The sequence below is a fragment of the Sebastes umbrosus genome, chromosome 11 (genome assembly GCF_015220745.1).
Source record: "Sebastes umbrosus isolate fSebUmb1 chromosome 11, fSebUmb1.pri, whole genome shotgun sequence".
Lineage (NCBI taxonomy): Eukaryota > Metazoa > Chordata > Actinopteri > Perciformes > Sebastidae > Sebastes > Sebastes umbrosus.
Genome location: NC_051279.1, coordinates 16,007,159 through 16,022,717, shown reverse-complemented (window position 1 = coordinate 16,022,717; position 15,559 = coordinate 16,007,159). Strand labels below are relative to the sequence as shown.

Here is a 15,559-nt window from a genome sequence, read left to right as displayed (position 1 = left end):
ACCTGGAGTCTGTGCTTGCATTAGCAAACAACTCTGCAGCTTCCTGCACTGTATGCACAATTTGAAAGTTTGCTACATCTCATTGCGTGTGGATCTTATTCTGCATGGCACTCAGCATTTTTGCTTCAGTCAACTCCCAACACGTGATACAAAAGTTTAATCGTCTATTCAAATACAGTAGTTTCATCCATGGTAACCCTCATGATAAAGTAGTATACCTTAAGTTTATTTTATGAAGTAAAGTTCAAGTATATTTCCCAAGCATACTTTATGTAGTAAGTATACTAACATCAATGTACTAGTAGTACACTTGATAGTGTACTACTTAAATACTTCTCGGGACTAAACTGGCCCAATCTTTTGTTTATAAAGGTATATTTTTAAGTGTATAGTAAACTTTTATTACACAACTAGTTTACATCTCAGTTGTATTTTATACTACTGTGAAGTGAACTAATAAGTATACTGTTAAGTTAACTAGTTATATACTTGTAGCCCACTTTTTGGTTTATGAAAGTACAGTTTTAAAGTATACTTTCTGTGAACTACTAGTTTAATTGTTTTTACTGCAAGTATACTTGTGAGTTTTCTTTAACTTATAGTACTTAACCAATGATTTGTGCATTATATAAAGACACTCATTTTGCTATTTGACTTGATGTTTTGTGATGAGATTAAATAAGTTTTTTCTCGCATGCCTCCACGGTGATCGGAAAATTCAAAAATGTAGATTAAAGTAAATTCATATCAAAACATATGTTGACAAACTCTCACACACTTAAATAGGCTACAACAGTATAAGCCAAGTATACTTCGATTTTTCTACACTAAAAAGTAAACGAAGCATATTCTAAGTCTAAAAGAAGTATACTAATGGCACATTTGAATAAACTTCTTTTTGGTAAGGGGAATAACTCGGAAATCTCAGCCAAATTCTAAACCTCCCAGTTACTGGTACACACTGTAGTTCATTTGCTTATTCATCTCATCTTCTGACTAACTTTTTCATCATCAGACAATCCACTCCTCCATTAATCATTCTCTAAGAAAAATAGCGTTTCACAACAAAATTTATATGAACGGTTGGGTGAATTTCACACAAACATGCTTGCGTGCAAACAACGGCTTAACTTTATTGGGGAGGAGTTCTGACGGGTAAACCAGTGTAAACTAAACTGTGCTGTAAGAAGTGACGCAACCACCAGCAGACATTTTGACCTGTCATACACACATGTGTAATTGAACAAATGAATTATAGTCCCATTAAATTTAGTGTGTCACGGCCAATCCAGGAAGCCATCATGTACAATAACAGCGCCATGGCCTGCCTAAAATGAACAGGGCCACAATTAATGTTAATTACACCTGTTCAACCTGCAATGATGTGTCAAAAATGGCTGCTGTGAAAAGGGCCTATTAGAGAAAACACTTGTAAAATGCACTTGTAAATTTTTTAATGGCACATCTTGTGTTTAAGTTTGACAGTTTAGCGTAATCGTGGGGACCAATGTGGTGTTAATGTAGTTTTGTTTCATGGGAGGTTTTCTGTTATGTCACTTTTGACATGTCGTGTCAATGCAGTGTAATTAAGTGTAATTAAGTGACTCACTCCAGTACTTTGCAGGTGTATTTTGTCTAGGGACTGCAGGTGAAAATGAGTCACTCTTGGCTAATTGTAGCATGTGTACATTATTACCTCTGCCAAGGCTGAAGGCCTAGGAAGGAGATTATGTTTTCATCGGCGTTGGTTTGTTTGTTGGTTTGTCCGTTTGAAGGAGTACTCCAAAAGTCCGCAATGGATTTGAATGACATTTTTTGGAGGGGTGGGGTGTGGCACAATGAACAATCCATTAGATTTTGGTTGCGATCAGGCTTCGGGAATTTTTTGTAATAACTCCGCTCAGACTGTGCATTAACACCACAGGCTTTAAGACATGCGCAGTGTAACTGATGATGCGTTCATGACGCGTCACCCAGCCTCTTTCCTTCTTCCTTCAGAGAGAGAGCGGGGGGTGGAGGTACGGGGGGAAACAACTGTAGAATGGGCATTTTTTCACATTAAACTCGGTAAAATTACAGTTGAGTTCGACCAAAGCACACTTGGTGATTGTTGGAAAGAGTAATGACGACGGTTTAGGTGAGTTTTATTTTGTTTCTGTCCAGTTTGAATGACGTGTTTTACGATGCTCCGCTGTACGTACAGCTGATCTCAACATAAACTAAAATACACATGGATGATGGCATAAGCTGCACGGACGGGGGTGGGTGGGGGGGGCAATCGTACTCGGGAAGCTTGGCGGAGGTCTGCGCTCTCCGAGTGCCATTCTAGTTGTTTTCTATGTATTTTCAGTAACAAATGGGTCCAAAAAATGGGAAGAAAAGGGAGAGGAATGAGTGGAGGGAGAGAAATATTCTTCCAGGTGTAACAGCACTAGACTGGCTCAGAGAACCAAACAGAAGCTGTAAGCTCTTAACTTATATCTGACCTGTCATCACAGATTTGTGACCAGACAAGTTAGTGTTGACATATGATGCACCTGTTGCTGACTAACCTCTTTCACAGAAGCCGGAGGAAGTCAACAAAGCACAAACACTGTCGCCCCCTAAAGGTAAATTTGTATTATTGCATACTCCTGCAGCAGACAGAGCTCCAACACTGGTTTCATTGCAACACCTCCCTGTTGATGAAAAAGACAATAACAAATACACAACCATTCTGGTGTCACGCAATACATTCACTGAACTCTTTTACCTTTGTCCCACTGTCTGGGAGATAATAGCCTGTTCTACTACCAGTCCAACTGGCTCACCTACTCGCCTTGTCCTGCTCACATGTAATACAGCTGTTGGGCTCTTAGCCCGCCTCTTTCTGTTGCTGTCGTTCTGTGTCAGGTGTCTTGAGGTGTGTCTTGGCTCTGTACAAAATAGGTTTATTATATTTTGAAGCCCGTAGCACAAAAGATCCATTTTACATGTTCATCCAGATCTGGCACACTTGAGTGATTAAGGGTACGCTTGCCCTTACATGCAGGCGTTCACTACGCACTCCATGACATTTAAAACAAGGAGAGTCTGTTTTCATTAATCCCTTCTAGAGAACTGGTGTTTACAGTCAATCAAAATGTGGCAACTTTATAGCACGCGACAATTAAACCAGGTGTTGCATTTGACCAAAAACATGTCTATCATTTTGGCTGTGGGGCGGGAAAATGACAGGCGATGATGAAAATAAAATAGGTTTACAACCAAGAGAATGCTCTGTGAGTCAAATTAAAAGTGTCAGAAATACAAAAAAAGGAAAACATGAGAAGGTTTCTGTCTTAAAGCTGCAGTGGGTAGAATTGGAGCAAATATGATTTAAAAAAGTTATGTTTATAAAACGGTCACTATATCCTGACAGTTGTGCATGAGACAGGTAATCTGAAAGAAATCATGTGCCTCTGTGTCCTCCGGTGCTCCTAATGACATCTGCAAGATTTCAGAGACCGGAGGAAAACAACCAATCAGAGCCGAGCTGGAGCCGTCTCTGAGCAGCTGTCAATCACTCACGAACTTCAATCAAATGGTCAAACTAGGCAGCGCTGATCAAATATGAATCAATATTCTGCTACTGTAATGCCTACTTCTCAACTCAAATGTTTTCAGAAACATCTTATAGTGTACTGTTTAGCTGTAAAATGAGAAAGTTTGCTCTGGCTGGTGGGCAGAGCTTGGTATTTCCTCAACTGATCTCATTATGGCTGCTGGGTCACAATGCCGGTCATTCATTGACACAAAGTGACTCCGTGTTACAGTTATCAGTCATTTATTGTTTTTTTTCATGACATGATAGAAACATTCTGCCAGCCAAGGTTAACTCTAAATGGAGAGAGAGAGAGAGTGATTTCTGGGATGCTACAGTCTAAAGTCATTCAAGTGCTGCTGTGCTGTAACACAAGTAGAGGAGTCTAGAACATCATTCAAGACGAGGATACACACCAGAAAATCATATTGTATATCAAAATACAGTCTGAGTCTTGGAAATATTACAATATAGACAATCTCTTGCACTGAAATGAGGCATAACAGGACTCTTACATTCTCCAAATTCTTTATATCAGCTTATTCAATAAGAGCTACTGTAAGAAAAACAAAAGCTATAGAAAAAAAAGTCAAATTTGAAGTCAACCAGAGCTCATAAAATAGACCTCTTCTCATTAGCCTACTTCATCCATCCACTTCCTTTAACGTCACATCTCATCATTAACATGTATGTGCAAATCACTCAAACACCACAGTTTAAAACTGGACAAGTAGGCCATCTACATTTAGTCAAAATGTAAAACACTGAAATGTATTCACACGTTATTAATTCAAACAGCATTATGAGATCATGATGCTTCAGAAACGTTTATACTTTATCTCTTTTGAAAACATTGAGGCAACTGTGAGCGTGTTTACTGAGCCGAAATGCCACAAGAGTCCTTTTTTGAAATGCAAAACAGCGACTATATAAAATACCAGCGGTACTGTTCAGACACTGAGACGCATGATCCTGATGTGAGCCAGCGCAACTTTACCACCGAAGATTGTTCACATTCTCTAATTCAGAATTATATACACATCATTAACACTTGTTGAAGCTACATACAAAAATCAAGATATAAAATTAGACGTACAGTACATCTGAGGTGCTTTTACAAGGTGACAGTCATATCTGCATAATGTAAGTTATGAATCCTAGTTACACTTGCATGCAACTTTTGTTGTCCAGTCATTCTTGGACAAATTAAAGGAACAGTGTGTAACGTTTCGGGGGATCTATTATCAGAAATGGAATATAATATTCATAACTGTTTTTTCATAAGTGTATAATCACTAAGAATCGTTATGTTTTTGTTAGCTTAGAATGAGCCCTTCATATCTACATAGGGAGCGGGTCCTCTTCACATAGTTCGCCATGTTTCTACAGTAGCCCAGGACGGACAAACCAAACACTGGCTCTAGAAAGAGCCTTTCACGTTTTTATGTTATCTGAAGGCAACCGTTGTTCTCCGCCCCATTTTGGGAAACTGCAGTAACGTGAGCCGCAGAGTGCAAAACCGTGGTACCGCCAGACGCCGTCTGACTTCCATTGCTCCTAAAGTAGTGTTATTATGGTAAGGATGGCCTCTGAGCGAAGTGAACGGCGTTACCACGGTTTTGCACTCGGTGACTCACGTCACCTGCAACCACACCACTAGATGCCACCAAATTCTAGAAACTGTACCTTTAAGACAAGTGTAAAAGGAGGGCAGATTTTTTTCTTACATTACAAACAGATTTAACCTGCTATAAAGGTGATTCACTCACCGTGTCGACGGAATTCTGCATAGTCTAAAATCACTTCAGTCACAATGTCCATAGGAGCATTGCACAATTGAGAAGAAAGAAAGAAAGCAGGAAAAAAAATAGCCAAAAGAGATATTTGATATTCAGGCCAAGTGCAAATGCAAAAGTACATCAGATATTTGTATTAAGATCTCAACAATCACATCGAGAGGAAAAATATCCAGCAGCGACAGTTCAATCAAGTATCCAAGTTTCACAGGATCAAGGCAATTATCAACTCACATTAAGTGGTGAATATAAACCACCTTTAACTCTACAGACATAAACTTTGATTGCTGAGTGAACTGTGCCCACAAACTGCTGTCACGCCACAATTTATTTGCTGAGATTTGTCGCACGTGTTTGGATAGTTACTCTCCGCGGCGGCGGCTCGTCGATGCTCCGGGTGGCCACGAGGTCCTGCAGCTGCAGGGCCCCTCCGCCGATGAAGCAGAAGGCCGGACACACTGGAGCCGAACAGTCCACGTGTCCCTCCCACAGGATCCGCAGCGAGTGGGCATCGTAGAAGGTGACGCGTCCTTTGTCACAGTCCAGACACACTCCCAGTCGGGGTGGCAGAGGAGCAGTGTGAAGGTGAGGCATGTTACTGTGGCTGCTGTGGGAGTGCACTCCCCCCTGGCTCTGGCTGTCCACCTGGCTTTGAGTGTGTCCATGTCCTTGAGGAAGCAGGATCTTGCCCATGCCCATTGTGAGGAAACAGAAGGGAGGAGAGTCCTGGCCGTCCTCTGCCCCACTGTCATGGCCACTGTCTGGGTCACAGCTGGGGGGGGGCGGAAGGAAGGAGAAGATTAGGCTACACAAAAGAAAAACTAAGCAAAGGAGGAAAATGTATCTAATGTTTGAATACAGAAGGACCTGAAGATGTCAAATACTCCTACTCCACAATGCTAGCTTTCCACCTCAATGAAAATAGCATTTGTATTTTACACCTCCGGTTTCTGCAGGTTGATGAATGTGAAGTTTCTGCAGCTTCAGTCTGATCTTCTTTCTCTCTCTGGTTCTCTAAGTTGATCAGCGCTGATGATGGTCCAGTGGATAAGGACACCAACTACCAACGAAGACACCGGGGTTCAAACCCCGACTGAGGTATGCCACACAGGAGTGTATGTGATGAATGTGTATGTGTATGACTTCATTTGCGTGCTCTAAAAATTTCAAATGCCGTTCGTCAAAATTGCGCGTCAATTTCGACTTGGGAATTTCCGAATTTATACCAACATCGTCCAATGAGGAGGAAACAGAGTACACGTAAGTCCAGGTAAAACATGTTCATGTTTCTGTTATCACTTTGTGTGTTTTAGTCTGCACATTGTTCAACTCACTCTGCAGGTGATAGAGGAGCTGATCATTTGACCTCCACCTGGGTTGGTATGACATATTATACAGTAAATCTTCCATAATAAGGCTTTTAAAGGATAATCTGTATTCTTTCAATTAAAGGTACTGTTTGTAACTTCTTACACTTACAAATAGGGTCGGTGTCCCATGCTATAGGTATAAATTCCATCTAATTACAACTGTTTTGGTTTTATTTTGAAAAGTCAATCAATCAGATTTCTATACATGTTCCCATTCTAAGAAAACCATAACCCATTGGTCTATTTGACCAGCTCAGGCCTGTTTTGAAGTTCAATGTCTTAAGGATGAGTGCAATATCACAATTCATCCACCAGATGGAGACAAAGACTGTGTTTTCAAATGGAAGGCTGAGGATGGCTGCTCAATGCTGGAGGAAGGCAGAGTAAAAATGCCCCTCCATGAATTTTCCGTCTGTCAACCATCAGAGGTTTTCATAAAGGTGTCTCCTATTGTGAAAAGCATGTCTTGAATGAGCCTGACGAATCAGTCTGTCTCATTAAAACACTCAGAGCTGACCAGAGCCTGAATTAATCAAAATGTCTCAGAGGAGGAAATCAGTCCCAACTGGACAAAAGTTATCAGAGCAACACATGTTAGGTTCTTCTTTTAGGACAAAGAGTAAAAACATTTTAGCAACTTTGCTGACTCGTGAAGTGACTCATATCTCAGCTGAAATGTCTCCGAGCTTCAGAGGAGTTTGAACCTTTCAGCAGCTGCAGATGGAGCTCACGTGGATGTTTTGGGAACACTTGATTCCGTTTTTATGAGGTAAACACTTCTTAAAATTAACAAAATGTTAAAAGGTTTTAATTGGTTTTCTGGCTTTTAATTTGAGCCTATCTTATATTTTCTCTTTAATGGATTATCTGGATTAGCACATTAAAATGGATGGCTGGATTCAACTCAGAAATGATCCAGAGACATTGGAGTAGCCATTAGCAGCGTTGATACGCCCTCGAATACAATGTTTGATCACAAAACAGCAAAGGTGAGACATATTTTATGCTTATGGATGTATAAAGTGATGCTTATTCTTTCTATTGTTCGACTGCTGGTTCAGGGACTTTTGGTCATCAAGTGATAAGACTATTACCGTTGGAATTTGTGGAGTCTCAGCTTCCAAAATGACATTGTTTGTGCGAGTAGCAATGAAGTAGCAAAATCGCTAGCATTGCTATGCATGCATGCACCATTAGCGTGTTTTTGCCGTGTGCTCATTTAGTTGCTTGGTGCTGGAATTGTGTTTCATTTAGGTCAAAATGGTTATCATGAGTTATGTGGGTATCCGGGATGAATATTTTGCAACATGTTTAACATGTCCTTATATAGTGTTTGCAATCTACACCAACCCCTTAAAATGTAAGACAACTTTCACCTTAATTAAAATGGATTAAAGTATTTTTAAAATGTAAAAAAACCTTAAAATGTACAAAATAACATCACAGGTGACTACACTTTGATTTGTACCTTAAAGGACCAGGATTCTTCAATTACCATGCAAATGGTTAATTAATGGAGAAATAAATGGATTGATGTATACAGCATATGAGTTTTTCTAACCCTTAAAGTGACATTATGTAACCTTTGTAAAGAGGAAATAACACAATCCTCCTCTTACAAATTAAAAGTTGAATTCATAAGGATTGAAACGCGCCCTTGCTCAGTTTAATGCATTCAGGTATTCTGTTGCTGTGTATGACCTGTAGTTTGTGGTGGCTGGTGTTCGCTGTAGCTGACTCTTGTTGTTTGTGACGATTAATCTAAAGTTTCTATTTAAGAGAGTGTGATTTAGTTACCGAGGGCTGGCCATGTCCTGAGGGAGATGAAACCACTCTTGAAGCTTCGCCTCCTGTCCTACTCCCACCTGCATGGCAGAGAACCAGAAAGACAGAAATCATTGGTCACATCCATTTTGAGTCAGCATGTAAAGTAAAGCTGATTCCATACATCTACAATGCATTATATTACCAAGCCAACTGACCAACAAGCATCCCTCTCACCTTTACCAGGTAGGAACCAGGCTCCACAGAGCATGCCCAGTAGTGTCTGCCTTGACTGACAGCCAAGTCAGCAACTAGCAGGTCAGAAGTCAATTGGCAAGACGTGAGCGTGCGGTCGGCGGCCTGCAGGAGCGAAAGGCCTGGCACGCTGCGGGCGTAGGTTTGGCCTCTACCCAAAGCCAGCCTGTCAGCGTGCAACCCCCAGCGTGAGTCCAAGGAGAAACTCAACACTGAGAGGAAGGGAAAAGGAGGCATACCAGGAGGGAAAGGAAGGGTGAGGAGGGAGAGAGATGGCAAGGAAGGTAACGGAAAGGAGTCAGGAGGGAGGAGGGGTTAGATCCTGAAGCTGTGACAGTCGGGCTACAGCAAGTCTGATCACATAATGGAATAAGAGCTAAAGAAGAAGTGGGAGGAGAACACATAATAAGTGTCAGATCAAGAGAAGAGATGTATTCAATAGGAAAAGTAGGATGAAGCAGGAGGAGGACACGTGAGAAGCAGAGTAAAAGTAATATTCACTCTATCTACATATTGTTTGGATTGTAGGATTTAACGACCCCTCCACTCCACTAGGTGTCTCTGTGTCCTGGCTCCTCTTTGCAGGATCTGGGTCGTCAGCTTCATGAGCCACACTTGAGAAAGGATGCTTTGTCTCGCTGCAGGCCACTTTGTCATACACTCGTGAATGTTTAAATCTGTCGCTTCACCTCCTGTTATTGCATCTCCATGCACGGACCGACCCTTCAAAGAACGCCTTGCTCTTCAATTTTGTGCTGTAGTCTACCGTTTACTGTGTAATATCTCTAGTGGTCTTGTTGTCACTCTTTAGTGCTTCGAGTTGCAGCGTGGAGATGGGTTGGCAGGTTGGGGGATACACTACAGAGCCGGTCAGTATAACCACCTTCTTACGGAGGCTCTCTCTTCCCACACTGACGTGGCTGCTGTTTTGTTTTGTTTGTTCAAGACACTCCACACATCCATACATGCTTACATGACTGATTACTGACTTCCACGTTTGTTTTGTTATTTATTGTTACGTTGAAAATGTGCTTATTTATGACTTTTAAAGTCGTCGCAGCTTTTGAGCCGGGATGTGACAGACTAACAGCAAAATGGAACAATGGACAATATAAAGTAACAATACATACTTTTTTAAAGTGCAGAAGGACAGACAGGAAAGAGTGACTGGGATGAAACTGGAATGCGGAATAAAAAAAGGGAGGTTTGGTGCAGAGGCTAAAATGAAAAATAAAGTGGGAATAGAGGAAATGAAGGGATGGAGAGAAAAATATCAAGATTAGTCAATTAATTGAAGAAATGGAAAATACCGGAAATATATCCAACTTAAAATACTGTATATGCCAACAGTTTTTTCTTTGTTACCAATGCAAACCAGCTTGTTTTATGAATTTAAAAAACTCCAATCTTGAGGCATATTACTTATTCTCCAAGCTATTTACAGTGTGCTTCTTTGTTATGAATTCAGTGAAACTGCATTGGAAACAAGGAATGGTCTCATTTGTTTGAGAAGAATGGAAAGATGAAGAGAAATGTAAAAATTAAAAAAAAGTGATCATGTAAATTAATAGCTTTCCATATCTCACCAGGTGCTGGTGGAGTGTGGAGGTAAACTTCTTCACTGTACTCTCCAAACCCGGCCTTGTTGCAGCCTCTCACCCTGAGCACATACACACTGTCCATCTGCAGTCGATCAATCACAGCATTGGTCCCTCTCACTTCGTCCAGACGCAGCCATGCTGCTGCATTATTAGGAGATCTGGTGCCGCCCCATGTGGCTGCAGCCCCTCCTGCTCGTCGCTGGTATTCGACGGAGAAGTGCCAAGCCGGGGCCGAGTCCTGAGGGAGGCGCCAGCACAAAAACAGCTGGTCGTAAGCAAGTGTCTTCTGAGTGTCGATGACTGGAGCCACTGGGGCTTTGGAGGAGACAAAGCAACAGATGCAGGTTACATTAATTTACTGTGATAAAGTATAATTTCACTTTTACGTGATTCTTATCACAGAAACAAAGGAGCCTACCACGTATGAACTCCAAGCCTTGGATGAGCTTGACCTCTTTGGTTGCATCTAGGTGAAAGTGTCTGAAGGAGGGATCAGCTGAGAGAGTGAAACATTGGAGGTTTTCTATGGCCTTCACAAGCCTGGAGGAAAAAGAAAAAGGTGTCAGAATGCAAAATCTCACCACTTAATTCTTCCTAAATTTAGGATTCAACTGATTAAGTGTGCTACCTGCTGTGCGTGACTCTGGCAGCCTGTACGAAGCAGGGTTGATCGGTCTCCTTGAGCAGCTCCTGTGTGTAGGCCATCAGACCCGCGTGCTCCAGCAGGCCTCGCCTCTCTGAGACCTGGGCACACAGGGCGTCCTCCCTCCTGCTGCGAGATCCCTCAAGGGCCAGAGCCAAAGCCCCCTGACGCTCTGCTACAGCCGCTCCCAGCTCCCTGATACAATGGGTCAGCTGATGCAGCGCCACTGCGCTGTTCGCCTGGAGGGAGACAGGATGGGTAGAAAGTGCCGAGTGACAGATTAGAAATGACAAACACAGAGAGAACGTCTTAGCTATTGCCAACACAGAAGTGTGTCATTGTACTAGAGCCCCAGGCCTCTAGAGTTGCAGCTGTAGTTAAAGTAAATTGGCAGGATAGGCTAAGGATGGATTCCCATTTTATTGAAGCACAACAACAACAAAAAAGTAGTTTCCTCTAAACTACAGTTGATCAGTGTCAAAAATGTTGCAAGGAAACATGGATTCAATTCCAAGACAACATACTGCTTCCGGCCTGTTATACAAAAGAAACATAATTGGTTGTGTAGACCACAGCAGAGTGTTGATATCTAGATAGAAGAATCCGTGTTAGCCACATGGGATGGCCATTTCCATTGAACCCAACGAAATATTGTTGCAGAAATGCTGTACAAAGATACAGTATTGAGGAAACAGGCACTTTGACAAAGCAGAGAAAAGATAGTTCACCTCCATCTGTTTGATGGCTGCTTCCAGTTGAGTGGTCTGACTCTGTATTGTCTCCTGGTTGGCCAGGATAAAGTTGGATTCCTTGGTAACCTTGTCCTAAGACCAAAACAAAAGTTGGCATTTCAAGGCTGCTAACATCAGGATCTTAACACAGTGGAAACAGACTCACCTTGAGGGCCTGATAGGCCTGTGCTATAGGCATCACTTTGTGTCCATGGTGGACACGACGGAGCTTACAAAGTGGGCACAGTAACCTCTGGCAGTTACGGCAGTACCACTGCAGTCTCTCCTGCTCATGTTCCGTGCACGTTAGGACCTGGAGCACAAAAGAGCATTACAATGGAAGAGAAACTGAACACAAAACACAAATCACTAAAAAAAAAACAGACAAACCTTTGGCCGGAAGTTGTTGGTGGGTAGAATGTGTTCGTGCTGAGCTCGAGGGGTTCCCCAGGGGTGGTAGAGTTTGAAACACTCGTTGCAGAAGTTGGACTTGCAGTCAGCGCAGCCTTTGGTGGCCTCGAGAGACTGAGGAGGCTTACAGAAGCCACACATGATGGCTACACTGCCCAGACTGACTGTGTGCCTGTACCTAAAGGGCAGACAGGGGTACAGGGAGATAAGGGCAGGGCTGAAGCAATTCTGCAGCAGAAAAAAAAGAAAGCAAGAAAGTAGGAGTCCTGAAAACTCAATAACGGGAAGATTGAGCTTGTCTGAGTTTGCCCTGCTCTATTTTCAGTAGTTAAGAGTTTATTTTACTGTCTGACCTGGATACATCACCAGCTGCTGCCTTGTTACTGCATCTTGCGCAGTAAAACATGCACCGTCACACTTTCCTGACCAACACAGCCACTGTCTGGGGAGGGAGCAGCTGCACTCCTCAAACTGCTGCGTGTGAAATCTGGGAAATTGCCTATCCCCATAACTCTCTCCCCATCTCACAACGCTTTTTACAAAAGCAGCTCCTCTCACTTTGATCTTCACTATTTCAAGTGATAACAGCAGAGGATGATTAACATTAAAGAACGATGAGAAGAACTTCACTCCAAACTTCCTCATCGTAACTTAAATTGGACCATTTTGCCACAGTTGTTGTCGTACATGTACTCTGCAGTTTTTGAGCTGTCCCTGCAATCTGCTCTCAGGATTCACCTTTGATCAGGAGTAAAGGAAAGATTCACGATTGGAACTCCTTCCAGCAAATGATTTCCTGTCTCATTTATAAAGCGGTATTGACTAAGCCCTTCATTCGCTGCCTTTCTTTATTGCCTGCAGGCAAAAATAGTTTTTCCTTCTTTCTTTCTTTCTTTATGATTTCTGTTAGTGAGCTGATGATGAGACATTATCATATGCAGTCATGTTTGTGCCGGCAGCATCAGCTCTGACTACACCTGACTGCACCTGTATCTGCTGGAGTATATCTATAGTGTTTGTGCGTACGCATACCTCTCCACAATCCGCTCCAGCGTGAGGTTGCGGAGGCAGTCTGTCAGGCCTTTCTCTCCGAGCTCCACGTCCTGCTGACAGGAAGGACACGGGAACAACATGGGGGGAGGGGCCGCGTCCTTCCGCCTCCGCCCTGGGTATGTCCCGCACACTGAGAGAAGGATGCAGGTGTAGAGGAGGGGAGATGAAGGAGAATGAGACGTGGCGGAGAAAAAGAGCAGAACTCGATTGTTCCTCACATACTGTGTACAGTATGTAAAAATAGAGCACGGTGACAAAGGTTAGTTCACTGTGGAGGAAACACTATTAGCTTACACACACTCTGAAAACACACCTGCTCGACAGATGCTTACTGCCTCCTTGACTCTCTCTGCCTCTGTGGCCTTTGCTCTACATGCACTTAAATAAGTCATGAGATGAATGCATAAGGCCCTCTGTGCACAGCAGGATACTGATGTGTCAGCTACATCACCCATCTATGAAACTCCGATGCTAACAGGACAGTGGCGTCATATCACGCCATCATTTTTGCATTTTTAAATCATTTTAAAGATGATGTCACTCTTATTTGGCTTAATGCTGAGATCATTCTCAAAGCTCATTGCTAGGCCATTTTAATTTCCCCATCAGCTGTACCAAACACAAACATAATCTCGTCATCCTTTCTCCACCTGTTCTGAGGACCCGCTCCAGGCGGTCAGGGGTCCTGGGTGTGGGTCTTCGTGCCTGCCGTGGGGAGCGATTGTTGGGTGTGGAGGCCGGCGAGTTGGGCTCCGGAGGGAGGTCTGGAGGAGGATAACCTCTTTGTACCAACACCTCGGCCGCACACAGCAGACACACGCTGTGCTGACACGGCAGGAGGATGGGCTGCTTCACCATCTCATCGCACACCGGGCAATGCAGCTCCCGTTCCATACTCTTCATGTTGGACTGGAGATGAGGAGAAGAAGAACAGTCAGATTCAATAAAGGCTGAGTCACTAGAGTAAATAAAGAATCCACTGCTCTTTACTTTCAGCACCTCCTGTGACCTGTAACAAAATGTGCGTGACATGTGTAGGAGTCGAGAGCGAGAAGGGGAGCTGCAGCAAACACTGGTTATGTATATCTGATAGTTCTATGTACAGAGGGAAAATGTGGAGGAGAAAATATATTTCCCTGACTTCAGGTGTTATAGCCTGTCTCTATAGTTTCACCTTCCCTTTGAACAATTCACATGTTTTTGGGGGGTTTTTTAATTATTATTTTTAAGAGGGACCATGTACAGTTTAGAACATAAATGTCACCATTTGATGCACCGTACCAGATTATAGCTTTAGGATAATAAATGTCTGTAGTCCCTTGGCAGGTCAAAACAAAGAAACATACTACAGTCATACAAGAAAGAACATACAAAACGCACAATACACAGCTACACACAATAGCACATCACAAAATATGCTTGTCAAGTAAAAGCAAGTCATGAAGACCATGGAGTTGGAATAAAGATCAGTGAGTACAGAGCTGAGCAACAGACGTTTTAAGTTGGTTTTGAAAATGCTGATAGAGCTGCAGCTCCTCACATCATCAGGCAGGGTGTTCCACTGATTTGTGGCCTGTAGTATTGTAGTATTATTAGCTATAGCTCTGGCATAGGATACCATGGTTTGGAGTATGACACTTGTCCAAGGGGAAATTTTCAAATCAATAAAATAAATATCAGTTTTTGCTGCTCAGGCCTCGTTTTATTTGGTTGTGGAGGCCCTATCCGGAATAGGATGTTGCAGCTATAGCCTACTAAACGCAGCATCCCGTTTCTATGACAACGCGCATCATCTCTGCTTCATCGTATATGCGGCCCTGTAAGCACCTGAAGCTACGTTAGCCAACATATATGTGTTGATTATAATCACCAAACACCTTCACCTGCTTCATCTGTTGTGAAAAATGTTATTTGTGGCCTTGCTTTTTATGTTTCCATCCACAGCTGCTATCAGAGCTTCATGGCTATAAAAAGCAAACCTCTCTTTGATTGAATTAATGCCCAAAAACGGATGAAATGCCTTTACATCTCTTCATCATAGACGCAACCTGTGCGTCCAGATATACGTAGAGGAGAAATATGATTAGGACAAAAGATATATCGTTTAAAATAAGCACACGTGGTTGAAATAAATAGCGTATAACAAAAAAAATGAGCGTCGTTTACTCACACTGATGCGAACCAACGCGTCCATGATAGAGGTAAAGGTTTGTAACTCCTCTTCTGCCATTCCTCCAAAGAAGATGCCAGCGTCCCACCCTGCGATGCAACAAATAAACCTCCTGTTTTCTGGGGGAAAGAGGATCCTGGGCCTTATCTGGTGATGGAGAATGGTTGGTGGTCTTCTGTCCTCGGTGTGTTGCTGCTGCTGTT

The 15,559-nt window shown here is 42.7% G+C and overlaps 1 protein-coding gene across 2 annotated transcripts in view; it reads right to left on the bottom strand.

Annotated features, from left to right (window-relative positions):
* Positions 1 to 3,788: 3,788 nt before the first annotated feature.
* Positions 3,789 to 15,559, bottom strand: part of trim46a (tripartite motif containing 46a) — a 12,174-nt gene continuing 403 nt past the window's right edge. Inside the window, exons 1-12 of one of the 2 annotated variants that reach the window (XM_037785903.1) lie at positions 15,357 to 15,559; positions 13,837 to 14,095; positions 13,166 to 13,316; positions 12,113 to 12,311; positions 11,889 to 12,035; positions 11,720 to 11,815; positions 10,977 to 11,230; positions 10,767 to 10,888; positions 10,334 to 10,663; positions 8,730 to 8,959; positions 8,526 to 8,593; positions 3,789 to 6,130 (exon numbers count right to left, since the gene is read on the bottom strand). The exon at positions 15,357 to 15,559 is cut by the window's right edge and continues 403 nt beyond it. In XM_037785903.1, the coding sequence (XP_037641831.1) occupies positions 5,686 to 6,130; positions 8,526 to 8,593; positions 8,730 to 8,959; positions 10,334 to 10,663; positions 10,767 to 10,888; positions 10,977 to 11,230; positions 11,720 to 11,815; positions 11,889 to 12,035; positions 12,113 to 12,311; positions 13,166 to 13,316; positions 13,837 to 14,095; positions 15,357 to 15,416 (2,361 nt within the window). In that variant the 5' untranslated portion in view covers positions 15,417 to 15,559 and the 3' untranslated portion in view covers positions 3,789 to 5,685. Of the gene's footprint in view, positions 6,131 to 8,525; positions 8,594 to 8,729; positions 8,960 to 9,743; positions 9,966 to 10,333; positions 10,664 to 10,766; positions 10,889 to 10,976; positions 11,231 to 11,719; positions 11,816 to 11,888; positions 12,036 to 12,112; positions 12,312 to 13,165; positions 13,317 to 13,836; positions 14,096 to 15,356 lie in introns of those variants that run through there. The other variant, XM_037785904.1, reaches the window with a different exon arrangement.